The 15810-nt window shown below is 46.6% G+C and overlaps 1 protein-coding gene across 4 annotated transcripts in view; it reads right to left on the bottom strand.

Moving 5' to 3' along the window:
* TIE1 (tyrosine kinase with immunoglobulin like and EGF like domains 1) overlaps positions 1–15810 on the bottom strand; it is an 81266-nt gene that overhangs the window by 37939 nt on the left and 27517 nt on the right. For all 4 annotated transcript variants that reach the window (XM_053249148.1, XM_053249150.1, XM_053249151.1 and 1 more), the window contains one exon: positions 6792–7570. In XM_053249148.1, the coding sequence (XP_053105123.1) occupies positions 6792–6840 (49 nt within the window). In that variant the 5' untranslated portion in view covers positions 6841–7570. The remainder of the gene's footprint in view (positions 1–6791; positions 7571–15810) is intronic.

The following is a 15810-nucleotide window of genomic DNA, read 5'->3' as shown; positions in this document are numbered from 1 at the left end:
CAGCAGCCAAACTGCTGATCCATCCAAGGTCAGGGTGAGGCCCTGCAGCTATGCAGAGACTGGGGCATTGGTTGAACTCTGGACCAGCGGTAGGGTCCAGACCAGCTAAAGATCAGCTTCAGAAATGAGGCAACTTACACCTGGATTTCTGACCAGCTGGCCATCTGTGGCCACCAGAGGTCTGCAAGCCAGTGCAAAGAGAGGCTGTAGCACATCAAGAAGAAGTTCAAAGAAGTAAATGCACACAACAAAATGTCTGGAGTGGAGACCCGCAAGTTGCCCCACTATGAGTTGCTGGCCATGGTACTATTGGATAGGAGTGACGTTGTACCTGATGCCATGGTGGGTACCAGGCACCCTAGCTAGACAAGAGGCTGAGGATCAGAGCCTTGGAAGAGCCTTGGCAGGGCCTCTCCACCCTCCTCCACCATAGTCATTGGCTGGCAAGCAACATCCGCCTCCACCACTGCAAGCACAGAGGGCACAGCCATTTCCCTCGTGGGACCATCTTCATAGCCCAGGCTTTCACAAAGGAGATGCCTGTCTGCCCTTTGGGGATGGGGCAGCAGCAGGCCACCCCTTCATTTGGACTCTCGCCCACCTTTGGATAGCCTGGTGTTCTGGTGGCTACCACCATGGTGGCCTCCCGACATTTCTCTGTCTGGCCCGGCACCTCACGCCAAGCTGGTCCAGCCTGTCCAAAGTGCTAGATCCTGGGGAGATCTCTGGTGATGCCATGGCCCAGTATTCAATGCCGGTCCAGTTAATGGAACAGGCTGGCCTCCTCCTCAATGAAGCACTATACACTGTGCAGGAGGGAGAAGAGTGGGGTGGTGATGAGACAGACATAGTGGAGATACTGCAACTCTACCCAGGCTTGGTCGAAATGTTCGGGGCCAAGAGCAAGCTGGTGATGCTTGAGAGTTCAACACTACAGGCTGAAGGACTTGGACTCCCCTGGAAAGAGGCCCTTGTGGAAGGAACAGGCCAGGAGCTGCTCCTCGTGGAGGGTCATGGGTTGATGGAGGAAGGAGCGGGTGTCCTCCAGAACCAACGAGGCTTTTCCTTGGTGCCAGATTGAACAGGTGAGTGAGGAGTTAAACAGCTCCCCCCCCCCTCCAGTGTCTGGGGATGCTTGCGGGTGGGTGGGTTAGAGTGCTGATGGGGGGGTGTTTGGAGTGTGCCTGTAGGGTGTGCCTGATAGGAGTGCTGTGGGTGCTGGGTGGTGACAGGCATCCTGTGTAGGCACAGGTTTGTTGTAGATTGGTGGGGTGGATGTGCCCCAAGAGCACCTGGGTGCTCATGTGGTGCTGCTCCATGGGACCCCAACTCTAAAACCTATCTTTCTCCCCATGCCCTCCTTTCAGCAGAGTCACCGCAGAGGCAAGACCCTGCCAGGCCACTGCTTCTGCGTAAGACCAGCCAGCTGAGCCAGCCCTGCCCAGCAAGCCCCTGGATGAACCAGCCCCCGGACCTGATGCCCCACACAGGCCCCTGATGAATGCAGAGTGTGTGGCCTAGCTGCATAAGCAGAGGGAGAATGACCTGCTCCAGCTGGTTAAAGACCTGGTGGCGCAGCACGCTGAGTGCTCACAGGCCACGTGGAAGGTGCTGTGAGAATTGGACGAGGGGGAGGATGGCAGGAGGAGGACTGGTAGGTCTTCGAGATGGCCACAGAAATGATTGTGCATGTCCATAACAACACAGTGAGGGAGGTGGTGGTTGGCATTGAATGCTCTGACAAGGCTGCTGAGATGCACTTTGACTCGAGTGCTACCCGGGGTACCTGGAACGTATGGGTGCTTTCCAGATTGCACGCTACAACGAGGTCACTACTGTCCATTAAGTGTGCTTCCATACTGCCTGTGTTTCGACATCGCAGTCCCTGCACTGTCAGCAAGGTACCGTTCATATTCCGATGCCTTCTTTCAGATTGTATCCTTTCATTTTAGTTCTACAATGTTGCATGGGCGTCGCAAATAAATAGCTGTATTTTCCCATTGTAGGAGGGTTGTGCAAGCTATTTACATTTTCAAAACGATCCTGCCAAGCTGAAGCATTTTACTGCTGAACACCCTACAATCTGGAAAGCGCCATGGTGGCAGCCATGGAGCAGCTTGCAAACCGACCCCAAGCCTTCCTCCCACAGCAGCCAATGTACCTGCACCAGATGATGGTGCCAGGGGGCTACTTGACTGCGCCCCCAGTGCACCCCCCGCACAGCACAACTGGGGCAGGTGATTCCTCCCCACCAAGAGCTCGCAGCAGCCCACACACCCCTGGAGTCATCCCAAGGCACTCCAAGGGAACAGGAAGCAGGACGTGTCTTGTCCCCTCCTGAAACTTCCCTTAAACACCCTCCACTGGGCATGCATTCTGGGCATGGCTCTGCCAGCTTTGTTTTCATATCTGGACAGCTGGCTTCTATCCCGACGCACACTGTGGGCTGGTCCCTGATGCAAGACCCTCTGGTCCAGGCAACTCTGGGCATGGGGGAAGGGACCTCGGCAGCGGTCCAGATGCCCCCTCCACAGAAGTCATTGGCCAAGAGCAAGTACCGGTGGAACACATCTCCACAAATCAGAAGCCATACAAGAAAGGCTCTCCTGAATGTAGATGGCGTGGGAGGGGGTTCCTGCACATTGCACCACCCGTTCCTCTCCTAGAAAGAGGAAGCAGGGAGCAGAGGATGCCCCCATGCAGGAAATATACACACATACATATATGCAAAATGGAGTGGGAAATGTGTTTAAAAACATTAGAAACGCTCCATTATTATGTCTCCAACAATCTAAAAGGTTCATTATGCATATCTGTATAATGAACATATCTCCATTATAACAACACAAATTATATGTAATATAACAATATACCATGGATGTGTAGTATGGTAAATAAAAAAATGTTCCACAACAAGAGCAGTCAACATGGTTACCAACAATTTCCACTGTTCTCATTATTTTAATAGTCTCTATTCATCCCTTACTTCCTTAAAAAGAAAGAAAATCTCTGAAATGTATACACTCAAAGAATTTCAGTCACTTTCTAGCAGAGCTTAGGCAAGTATTTGCGCAACCTGGGCAAGTGCCCACAGCCTCAGCACCTTGAGAATGCAAGGGGTGCCATGCAACAAAGATGCCTTCCAGGCTCAGAGTCTCCTTGGCACCACAAAAGCCTTTCCCCTTGGCAAACAGCGTGCAAAACCCTCCCACCCCTGAAATCTGGTTCAGATCCCCACTAAAAACCACCCACTCCTCCACTATTCCAATTTGTGATGGACCCCAATTCAGTAGTGCACTAACATTTTTTTTTAAAGCTTGTGATTTCATAGCAGATGCTTGACTTCCCATGCTAACCATGCCAGAACATGAGCCCCATTCCCCGCAGCTGGGTGACAATCATGGAGGTCCCATAAAGGTCAATTGCAATGGCACTAAGCCCATCAAATCCTGGAACCAGGCCTTCTTTCTACCTATCGCATCTCTTTTGAACCATCAAACAATAACAAAAATAGAAAACACATTTTTAAAGTTATGGGCTGTAATCCTTTGTTTGCACCCTTTTCTGGGAGTGAATCTTGTTGACCACAATGGACTTATTTCAGAGCCAATATGTGAAGAATTGTAGACATTGGCCTGGTTCACACAATTGTTCAAATCTAGGTTTAATGTGGAATGAGCTCCCTGTCGGTGTAAGAGAGCCCTTTCTCACGATCTAATGAGAGGACTTGAGGGTGGGGAAGGCAGTGGAAGCTTGCCTTCCCCACAGATGATCCTTGGGGGGTTGATGGGCATGCTAATCACATGCCCAGATGTTCTGTGGCTGCCACGGGCAGAATGGAGGTGAGGGGGTCAGGATGCATTGTCCAGACCCCTGGGAATCCCAAAATGCACTCCAATCTTGTGGCAGTGCTGGCTGGAAGCACCCGGTGCTGACACACAAGCAGTTAGCCCGGGGTAAGGGCGTGCTTGCACCCTGAACCCCAGCTGACAGGCTCCCTAGGCGGGTTTGCCGCCGAAGCACCGCCAGAAGCCTCATAATGTCCAGCAGTTCTCACAGGCAGCCAAGCTCAGACTTAGCTGCCCTAGCCTAGTTTTGACTGCTTGTGAGAACAGCCTCAGAGCTTCACCATCTCTAGCTACCTTTAAAAGAGCCCTTGAGAATTTATTTAATCAAGGCTTTGGTTAGCTATACATTGGTTTTACTGTTATTGTTATTTTAAACTATTGTTAATTTAAGCCAATGTTAACTGTTTTAACTGTTAACCATGGGGGTGGGATATAAACCACCATGAGGCGCCCTCTTTTTGGCAGTATATAATTGTAATAAATGAATAAATAAAGTAGGTTACCAACATTAGTATGTTTGTGTGAACCCATGCCGGGATGGTTTCTGGCCAGAGGTGAATCTGAAGTTCTCACTTCGGCGTAAGTTCACACAATCATACTAGTGTTGGTGACCCACATTAAACCTAGATGTGAACAATTGTGTGAACAAGTTAATTGAGTGCCATGCAGCACACCATTAAAACATCTGACTTCATGTAAATGTGTGCTGGATGGTGATCAATCTCTGTTGGTGTGGTGTTTCCCTAGCAGAATAGGAAGTTCTTATCTAATTTGTTAAAAACAATATTATTATTCTGTCTGGGGATGCATGCAATATAGTTTGGAAAACAAACAATGAATCCACCAGTTAAAATATTTATCCTGCTTTTGTTTTGGTTTGGAAATGAACCTGGAGATCTTTTAAAAACATTTAAAAGCATGCATTTAGGCAGCACATTAGAGCCCAGGAACCTAAAGCCCCTTTCAAACTATTCTGTCATGGTAAACGTATCTTCTGAGCACATTTCCCTATATTGAAATACACACACGTGATAGTCGCATAAGATGATCTTTCTACACGCGGGTTGCATGCTATTTCCTACATGGAACTCCTTTCATAAATTTGAGATGGAAGACTGGAGTTTTCATTACATACAGTTCTGGAATGCCATTATTGGGGTTGAAATTACTGGATTTTCTCTCTATAACATTTGGGTAATCCCAAAAGTTTGTGACTTGTTAATTTGCCTTTCTTATTTATGACACTTTTAATGTCACTTTTTAGAAATCTGTTTTATATACATTGAGATGGTCCACAGAAAGAGTTGCTGTTCAGCATCCTCAATTGGTGGGGTATCTCTTAGTACAGCTTGAATTCTTGGTATTTGCTGAAGCAGGATACAAGTTATAAATCACAAACTTCATGGCTGTTTGGAGCTTCAGTGGGATCCCACCCCCCACCACCGAATGTTGAAGATGGTATGAGAGAGACATGGCTGTTTGTGATGCATATACTCATCCCACTATGGGGAAAAGCATGCAGGATATTGTAGTGTGTCCAAAAAAGAAAGGCAAATGTGAGACAAAAGAAATGTATGTGTACACCAAAGACAACAATGTTTCTGGGCCAACCTAAACAATATAATAGTGGTATGATTGGAGGCTGCATGATTGTTGTTTAAAATTTAAACAACACACACGCAGGACTCCAACCTGACTGGGGCTGCAGTGAGGGTGCGGGGAATTTAACCTTTTCCCCCTGCTGTGGTTCCTATCTGGTTTTGGCTACTGTCGTTGCTGTTTGTTCCAGGAGGGAATCTCCCATTGGCCTCCCTCAGAGTTTCCCTCCCAGGGCAATTAACAGCCATGCTCCCCCACCTCCATATCTGGAGTGGAACCATGGTGAGAGGGCCTCCCACCCTTGCCACTGTTCCAACCCAGATCAGAGCCCCGAGCAACTACTATCTACATTTTAAAAAACAAATATGTAAGCATCAGTCACACTACTAATGTATTGTTTAGTATTCCATTTTCTACTCTCTTAAATATGGTGTTCAGCCATATTTATTTATTTTTTAAATTTTATTTTTACATTTATATCCCACTCTTCCTCCAAGAAGCCCAGACCAGTGTACTACATACCTAAGTTTCTCCTCACCACAACCCTGTGAAGTAGGTTAGGCTGAGAGAGAAGTGACTGGCCCAGAATCACCCAGCAAGTATCATGGCTGAATGGGGATTTGAACTTGGGTCTTCTCGGCCCTAGTCCAGCACTCTAACCACTACACCACGCTGGCTCTCATATGGCAGTTCTTCACACAAGCATGTTTTTGCACCACATATGGTGGACACGACTAACTGTGAATGCCTTTTATGCATGGAGACACTATTAATGTTTGTTTATTGTGCTTCATCCCCGGCCCGCCATGGTTTGCACGGATTCAGGGAAAGCATGATGCAGAAACAGCAGAAAGGGCCCTACATGCAGAACCCCTGAACGTCTTGTTGAATACCAAACCCAATTCTCAGGCGGCACCAGGAGTTCCTCTTCCAGAGCTAACTAAGCAGGGCTGAGCACTGTTTAGGGTGATGGACAGAGCAAAATTTGGTCCTGTGGGTAATTAATGGGGCATCTGGACATGGAGAAATGCAGCACAACAATGAAGGAGCTTCTGAGAGTTCTGAACATGATCTATATCGGCTGTGCTCCCATCAGTTACTGTTGTGTCTTTTCACAGTGAACCCCCAACTTGCTGGGTGAACAGGAGACAAGCTAGTCAGCAATAGATGCAAGATAATGCACACAAGGGGCATTCTAGTTAGAGTGGCTTGTGCCTTCCTGCCCAGACAGTCTCAGACTGCAGGACACCTCCAGGCTCCGTTCCCAGCACAAAATTCAATCTTTGCCACCAAACACAAAATCACCACTACCCAGGACCCCTTGGAAATAAAGGACTTCTTTACCTGTCATGTGTGAGAAGAAGGCTAGAAGACAAATCCGGCCTAGTCCCATTTTCCTGAATGTGCCCAGGGTCAGGAGATCTCAGACATCACTGATCCAGAAGAGGAAAAGACAATCGGAGATGTGTGTGCTATTTTTCATTTGCAGGATGCAGCCTTCATGCTTGGTATTCCTTTGCCCTGCATTGCTTCGCAGGGGCTAAAATAGCTGAGAGGAAGGTCACCCCAGATCAAGAGAGAAAAAAGTCCCTGATCCTCCAATTTAAGAGGAAGTGCTCTCCGTCTGGCTGCCCTGTTCCTTCAGAGAATACCGTGGATGTGTTATCCGGGCTTTAGTAAGAGAGATAGCCTGGAATTATGAAAATGGTTGGTGTAGTTAACATCCTCTGGAGTTTCAAGGAGAAGCAGTTCCACTCTAGCCAGCTAGAAGTGTGGGGTTTCTGTCCCAGGATGTCCAGTTGCTCCAGACTGGCACTGTAAAAGTCCTTCCACCTGCTCCTTTCCTTCTCACTCGGAAGTTCAACTGGAGAACATCAGCGTGGGCACAAAAGAAAACTGCTGCTGGGCAGTGCAGGAACTGATTGCAGGTTGGTATGGATTGGACACAGCATGAGCTGGGACTGGGTGGGAAGCGCTTTCTTGGCTGGGGTTCAGCCAGGGCGGGAGTGAAGTGGGAGGAATGTCTGGAGGCCCTCACAGACAGCACAGCAATGACATGAAATCCTGTTTCCCATACAGCATTTCCTGCTCTCCACCCATTGTTCCTTGTCTGTCTCCAGCTCCTGCAAGAGGGAACAGTGTAATGGGAGGTGGTGCACTGAGCTACCAACTGAGAGAGGGCTGGGATATGCACTTACCTCATACTTAACTTGCAACTTCATCCAATGTTCAACCTGGACATTTCTGTAAATAAACCAAATATTACCCCCAAAAAATCCATCAGTCTGTGGTGACTCTCCTTCCCAGGGATACCAGAATCCAAGGAGTGCTTCAAACCTTGGGGACTTCCCACTCCTTGGAGAAGTGAAGGCAACCTGTTTGTTTGTTTGTTTGTTTGTTTGATTGATTTCTATACTACCCTTCCAAAATGGCTCAGGGTGGTTTACATTAAACCTAAACTAAAATCAATTAACAATTAAAACCGAAAACTGTTAAAACAACATAAGACCATTATTAAAACAGTTCTTAAAACCCAGAAAAATCAGGCCGAACCTTTACAGTTTAAAAACAGTTTTAAAACCCTGGAAGGCCAGGCCAAAGAGATAGGTCTTAAGGGCTCTCCTGAAGGCCAATAATGAACTCAGATTACGGATTTCTGCCGGAAGTGCATTCACAGCCCAGGAGCAGCTACAGAGAAGGCCCGCCTTTGAGTCACCACCAGACATACAGGTGGTAACTGGAGATGGACCTCCTCAGATGACCTTAATGTGCGGTGGGGATCATGTGGAAGAAGGCACCTTCTAAGGTAACCTGGACCTAAGCCATTCAGGGCTTTAAAAGTAATAACCAGCACTTTGTATTTTGCCCAGAAACATATCAGAAGCCAGTGCAACTGTTTCAAAACAGGCATAATATGGTCTCTCCGGGTTACCCTAGAGACCAATCTGGCTGCCGCATTTTGAATTAAGTGACATTTCCAAACTATGTACAAAGGCAGCCCGATGTAGAGCACATTGCAATAGTCAAGCCTAAAGATTACCAGCTGATGCACCACTGTTTTGAGGTCATCTTCTTCAAGGAATGGACACAGCTGTCAAATCAGCCAAAACAAATAGAAAGCACTTCTGGCCATAGCGTCCACCTGAAATACCAGGGTGGTGCCCTGGTCCAGGAGTACTCCCAATCTGCGTAACTGCTCCTTCTGGGGAAGTGTAATCCCACCCAGCACAGGAAGATCTTACTCATCCCTCATATTCTGAGCCCCTACAATGAGCACCTCTGTCTTGCTTTGATTCCGTTTCAATTTGTTATCCCTCATCCAGCCCATTACTGCCTGTAGGCAGGCATTTAGGGAAATGCCATTGGGCGACCAGGTTCAAAGAACTCCGACACGCTGATGTCAGACATGGACGGGGATGGTTTAGCTCCTGAATGCGGCTGCGCAGCCCCATTCAGGAGTTAAATGGCCAGCACTGCGTTCGCAGCATGGCCAGGAGCGGTTCTCCCTGCCTTAAAGGCAGGGAGAGCTGCTCCTGGCTCTACTGCAAACACAGCGCTGGCCTGGATCTAACTCCCAAATTGCAGCCACGGGGCCCCATTTGGGAGCCAGACCACGCCCCCTAGTTTGACGTCAAATGCGGGGACGTGGCTAACCCCTGCATCTGATGTCTGACTAGGGGGTGGGATGAGTGGGGCCGCAGCCGGACATGGGCCGCCCCTGGCCTGGCCCCGCTACTGCCATATCCTGATGATGAAGATGAAAAGGAGATGCAGAGTTGGGTGTTATCAGCATACTGATAACACCCAGCACCAAAACTCCTGATAACCTCACCCAGTGGTTTCATGTAGATATTAAAAATCATTGGTGACAGAATGGAGCCCTGAGGGACTCCATATAACAGCTCCTGTTTTGAGGAGCAACTGTCACCAAGCTCCACCATCTGGAATCTACCTGAGATATAGGAGCGGAACCACTGCAAAGCAGTACCCCCAAACTCCAACAGGCAATCCAGAAGGATAACATGGTCGATGGTATCAAATGCTGCTGAGAGATCCAGAAGAACCAGCAGAGTCACGTTGCCCCATCAATTCCCCGGTAGAGGTCATCCATCAGGCCGACCAAGGCTGTCTCAATCCCATAGCCAGCTTTAAAGCCAGTTTGAAATGTGTCAAGATAATCAGCTTCCTCCAAAACCACTAACAATATAACACTATATAGGTTCTTGCTGTGCCTACTGAGGATAGCACTTCATGCATCTGATGATGTGGGTCCTAGTACATAAAAGCTTATGCCGAAATAAATAAATAAATAAATACGTTATTCTCTAAGGTACCACAAGACTCTTGTTAGCCTACTTTCCAGTAGGCTTGTTAGATCACCTGGCATTCTGTGTGTGTGTCCGTATGTCTGTCCGTATGTCCCCCACCGTCAACTTTGCAAAGCCTGGACCAATATGAACCAAATTGGGTACAGTTGTAGAGACACATAGGTCCTCAATGGTGTAGTTTGTGATGATGTAATCCACACCAATTCAAGATAGCGTACATGCAAGTTGGTGTAAGATTGATGGAAAAGATGTAAATGGAGCTCTGAAACTGATGAATTACCAGCCTCTGAGTCTGTGAACTGCTTTGATTACAGCAGTACTATGGAACCTTTACACAGTGTAGGAAACCAGTTTCCTTTCCTGGAGTTTTTCCTAGGAGAATGAGAGTATATAGAGTGTGTATATCAGCATAAAAGCATAAATAAGCACAAATCAGAGTAAGCCAGACCAGTCACACTGCTGCTTCTTCACCTTCTTCTTCCTCACCTCTTCCTCCTCCTTGCACAGGCTCCTGCTAGAGAGTAGATGGATCGGTTGTTTTCTCTCATGCATGAGCAAAAGAACAAGCAACCCATCCACCTTGGCCACTAGCTTGGATGGCTTTAAAGGGGCTTAGACAAATTCGTGGAGGACAGGTCTATCAATGGCTACTAGTCTGGTGGCTATAGGCCACCTCCAGCCTCAGAGGCAAGATGCCTCTAAATAGCAGTTGCTGGGGAGCAACAGCAGGAGAGAGGGCAAGTTCTCACCTCTTGCCTGTGGGCTTCCCAACAGCACCTGGTGGGCCACCGTGTATGAAACAGAATGCTGGACTGGATGGGCCTTGGGCCTGATCCAGCAGGGCTATTCTTATGTTCACTCTCTTGATGGCAAGAGCTGACTAGGAATGGTGACAGGTGCATGGAGAGGAGAGGAGGAGGAGGAGGAGTGCGCCTCCTGTCACCATTCCCAGTCAGCTCTTGCCAGCAAGAGGGTTGCTTCTTCTCTCGCTCAGGCATGAGAGAAAACAACCAATCTGCCTGCACTGACTGGCAGGAGCCTGCCCAAGGCGGGCAGCAGATGCAGGGGGAGGAGGGGGAGGCGGCGGCGGCAGGGCAGGTGAAGGCAGCGAGGACATGACAAGGCAGGAGGCAGCACAGAGGGGTAGGGACTCTCCAAAATGCCGGAATATCACACACAACCATTTCCAATTCCAACACTCTCCCAAAGTGCAATTTTTAAAGGATGCATATACTGTGCATTAAGTGCAGATTGTCAAGGAAAAAGCTGAATAATGCCACTGGGTGCTGCGTGTATGAATGGCACCTTGTTACTACTGTGTTGAAGTCACTGTAAATTCCTCCCTCGTATGAACTCCCCACTACCCTAATGGTAATGAAGCAGGAGGAGAACATCATCATTTGGAAAGGAGAGAGTCCTTGGGGACACAGCCATATTCTCTCTCTCAAAGTTTATTGCATATAACCATTGATTATTACAATATTTCAATTAAAAAGCTTATATATTCCAAAACAAAATCAAATTGACCATTTCTAATCCTTCAGTAAAAGAGAAATTTAGATTTCAGATGGAGAAGATCCAGAATAGGGTCTTGTGACTGGGCTCTGGCCAGGCTGGGAGGCAGATCTATGTATTATAAAAACGGGGCTTGTTAAAAGCTCCAACCAACCTTGTATGAGCCTAGCCTGAGAAATGTGACCATAGCTCAAAAGACGTTCCCACATAGACTTTAGAGCCACCTCAGAAAAAGAGAGGGGGTTGGGTAGCCTGGCACAGTCCGAGACCACAGATTATCCCACTGCAAATCTAAAGCAAGCATGGGCAGGAAGAGGAAATCCATTTGTTGTTTCCGACAATTGACATGGAACTCGGGAAGCCAGGTGCCCTTGCAGAACCAGGGGATGAAAAGCAGCAGGCCCAGGCTCCACCCCGCCAGTACCAGTCTGGAAAGCCACCCCAATAACTCTGCCACTCCCTGTGCAGGACATAGCACTGCATTCTTTTAAGAGATGTCCTCATCACCCATTGCATCCAAGTATAGGCTGGGAGAAATTTACAACACAAACAAACCACCACCAAAGAGCAAATGAGACCATACCTATTGCAGATAGGTCTGAAAATCGAAAAGTGTATTTTTGAGTTAACACAGAATCCTTTAGGTGTTCAAAGTGGGAGGAAGGAAGATATTATATTTCTGACCCTAGTAAAAAAGATTTTCTTTTTTAAAAAAAAACCAGGAAGGAATAAACAGGATGGAACTTGATATTACAAACTGTCTAACCTTGCTGGAGTCATCAGAATGCACTCCAGCTCAAAACAAGATAGCAAAAAATGTCAACAACATAGAGGGAAACAATTCAGCCAGGAAATACAAAGAAACTAGATAGCAAGATCCACACACACACACACACACACACACACACACACAAACACACACACCCCGTAGATAATATATAGTAGATTAATAATTATTCCTAATTAGTTATTAATGTTTGTATATTAGCAGAGTTATATGTAAATAGAGAAAGTCTACTAGATAAAATGTCAGTTCAGGTAAAATTTGATTGCATTAATGCACCACTGAGAGATGTAAAAGGCCAAGTTGAATGCAGATCATCCTGGAGACAATCTATCTATGTGGTCATTAAGGGTCGACACCGATTTAATCAATCAATCAATCACAGAAAAGCAAAATAATCATAATAATTCAAGGAGCATATTGCTGACAACAAAACAATGAGATTTCAAGAAATACATTAAAAACAGGAAACCAGCCTGGGAGATGGATGGGAATGGGGCCGAAGCTGAGTGATAGAGCATCTGCTTTGCATACAGAAGGTCCCAGGTTCAATCCCTGGCATCTCCCGTTAGGACTAGGAAAGACTCCTGCCTGAAACCTTGGAGAAGCCTTGGAGAATCAGAATCAGCCTTGGAGAAGCCTTGAGAATCAGTGTGCGTAGGTAGATGAAACAATGGTGTGACTCTGTATAGGGCAGCTTCCTATGTTCCTTTGTTCCTATGAGATGGTTGGATCATGGCCAGCCCAAGGGTTGGTAGAACCCCAGGCGAAGCAGGGGCCTCCACACCCTTTGCCCATGCAGGCAGGAGGCTCCCACCAGGTGGGGAGGTGGGTGGTCATGGTCCACATCACCCACCCCCTCACTTGCTCTCCTCGCCTCTCCTGCCACCAGCCTGCCTCAGTGCATTATAATGACATTGCCATGCAATGTGACAATGTGATTATAATGCACAAGAAACCCTGGTTTATTAGATTGTTTTTGCATCCTAGATATACATGTGAATGAATGAATGTATGAATGAATGAATATGCAAGGAATGCAGCCATGACTACCACTGATGTGTGTTTTTTAAGTTAGTATTGAAATTTTCACTATTTCATTGTCATAATTTATACTCTCAGAGACTTATTTAAACCGTGAGACTATAAATAAAATACCAGCATAGGAATCTCCCCTTGATATATTTGCTTTACTTGAGAAATGGCTGCCTATGATCATTGTACAACGGGACATTTTCTGAAGATATTTTATCAAACCATAAGATTTGTTTTCAATTAATGTGAGCTGTTCAGTCCCTTGATTCCTAATTGCCTAAACTAGGATGTTAGTTCTCCTTGGTGGCTGAATTAAAAAGATTTAAAAATGAGATCAAAATCAAAGTAATTTGAAAATCTTCCTGACTATCCTCAGTGGGCCATTTCCCTAGCAGCCAGAGCTTGGCTGTTCTCTCTCCCTCTCATAATAAAATGATCCTTGATATTGAACTGAATCGTTTATTTATGCTTCTTTCTTTTCAAACCAGCCTCTTGTTTAGCTTACATAATAACGGTTTTATGTTGCATCATTTATTTTTTGCCTTAAGGGAACTCTATGCAACCTGAATGGAACTCAACAGAGGCATATGCCAGCTCAGAAGTTATTTCTTTTTGTAATATTTTACCTTATTTGACCTAATCTCCTCCTCTTGCCTGAACCGTGATCCAGTTAACTTTCGACCACAAATTTAATGCATAAAGCTGGGTCCAGCCCATATTTCATGGTGCATGAGGCAACAAGGGCATCTGAATTGCTAAGAAGATTTGGATGCAAAATAGTTGTGCATGGAACTGGTGAATGATTCAGACTAACTAGTCACCATTTGCATGGTTCAGCTGTATGGATTGACTCTACCTCGGTCCAGGATTACTTTACGCTTGCATATTCATCTGATGACAGCAACATTAAGTGATGATTGTGTGTGAAAGAGCTCTCTCAGATTAAACACTGCAGCAGGGTGCAGCAAGCTTGGAGTTTACCCTATGGCAAAATGTGAAGATGGGCCTTGTAAGGCAGTCCTTGCACTGACTGAGTGTAAAGCTCTTGCTCCTTTGGTTTGCAACTCTCCCTTCAGTTTGTGCTTAGCAAAAAGTTGCAATCAAAAACTTGGATGCTCTGCAGAGCAGAGACAGACCTGCTCTGGGGCCTGATTGTCTGGGCTCTGCCCCCCAGGGCGTTTTCTAGATTACACACTGCTATGTACTCGCAACGTGTCTGCTAAGTGCTCATCCATATTGCCGGTGTTTCCACATCAGTGTCGCTGTATTGTCAGAAGTGTGCGTTCACATTTCCGATGCCTGGATTCGAATTATAATGATTCATTTTTGCCCTACAACATCGTAAATGCATTGCAGGAAAGTAGCTGCATTTTTTCTTACTAGGGAGGCTTACGACAGACTTTATGCTTTGCAGCATGTGGCAGTATGGACAGTTTTTTCCATTTCTTTTAAAATTGATTTTTCCCTGCTTCTTGCAGCCTCTTCAAGTGTTGAGCTCTCATGACGGGGTGTGGGGGGAGTTGGCAGGCACTGCATTTGACAGGGAGGGTTAGTCTCCCTTCCTTTCCACCCCTGCTGGAGGCGGGGGAGGTGGCGGGTGCTGCTTACAGTGGTGAGGGGGAATAACCTCTCTTTCATCACCACCCCAATTTTTTGCTCTTTCTGCCCCTCCCCAAATCTTCTCTGACCCCTTCCTTAATTTTTAAAAAATAAGTATACACGGGTTTTTGTGCAAAGATGCAAGCCCATTCACCTTCATCACACTCATTGTAGCTCTGGCTTGTGCTAAGAAGAAAAGGTTGAACTGAGCTTTCCCCTCTTGGCGGGTTTGTGCAAGAGCACCAATTTTTAAAATAATTTTTAAAAACAGTTACCACGTCAGCGGCTCCATGCCCCCACCCCCACAACCCTATTGGCCCAGACTGGAGGAGGAGACATAAAATGCTATTCTAGTGGAGTATGGACACCCCCATTTTTTGAAAACCCAACGTAGCATTTGAATATAGATAGCAAAACCATGCCACAATGCATAGGGGAACGGCTCGAGAAGCGCTGTACTCATTCATTCATTCATTCATTTATTTGATTTCTATACCGCCCTTCCAAAAATGGCTCAGGGTGGTTTACACAGAGAAATAATAAATAAATAAGAAGATGGATCCCTGTCCCCAAAGGGCTCACAATCTAAAAGAAACATAAGACAGACACCAGCAACAGTCACTGGAGGTACTGTGCTGGGGGTGGATAGAGCCAGTTACTTCCCTCCTGCTAAATAAAGAGAATCACCACGTTAAAAGGTGCCTCTTTGCCAAGTTAGCAGGGGTTAGCAGGGGTACTTGAGGTTTCAATCCACTGCCTCATACCATGGCACTTTGCAACACTTTAACTGGTGCAAATTTGTAGTCTCAGAAACGCCCAGGAGTGCCTGGGTCCCAAAGAAGTCTAACCGAAAAGGACTCAGTCTGCCTGTTGGAACTTGAAGACCAGACATAATCCTTATCTTCTGGGCATTTTCCAGAGTAAGTGCTGCAGCTGTTTCGCAATGTGTCCCCTGAGTGCCCTTCCGTATTGCCTGTATTTTGACATCAGTCGCAGCACTGTCAGCAGGGTGCCATTCATATTTCCCATGCCTTGTTTCGGATTTTATCACTACAATTTAGTGCTATAATGTTGTATGTCCATTGCAGGAAAACAGCTGTAT

This window comes from Hemicordylus capensis, chromosome 4, assembly GCF_027244095.1.
Source record: "Hemicordylus capensis ecotype Gifberg chromosome 4, rHemCap1.1.pri, whole genome shotgun sequence".
Taxonomy (NCBI): domain Eukaryota; kingdom Metazoa; phylum Chordata; class Lepidosauria; order Squamata; family Cordylidae; genus Hemicordylus; species Hemicordylus capensis.
This window is presented reverse-complemented; position numbering and strand designations above follow the sequence as displayed.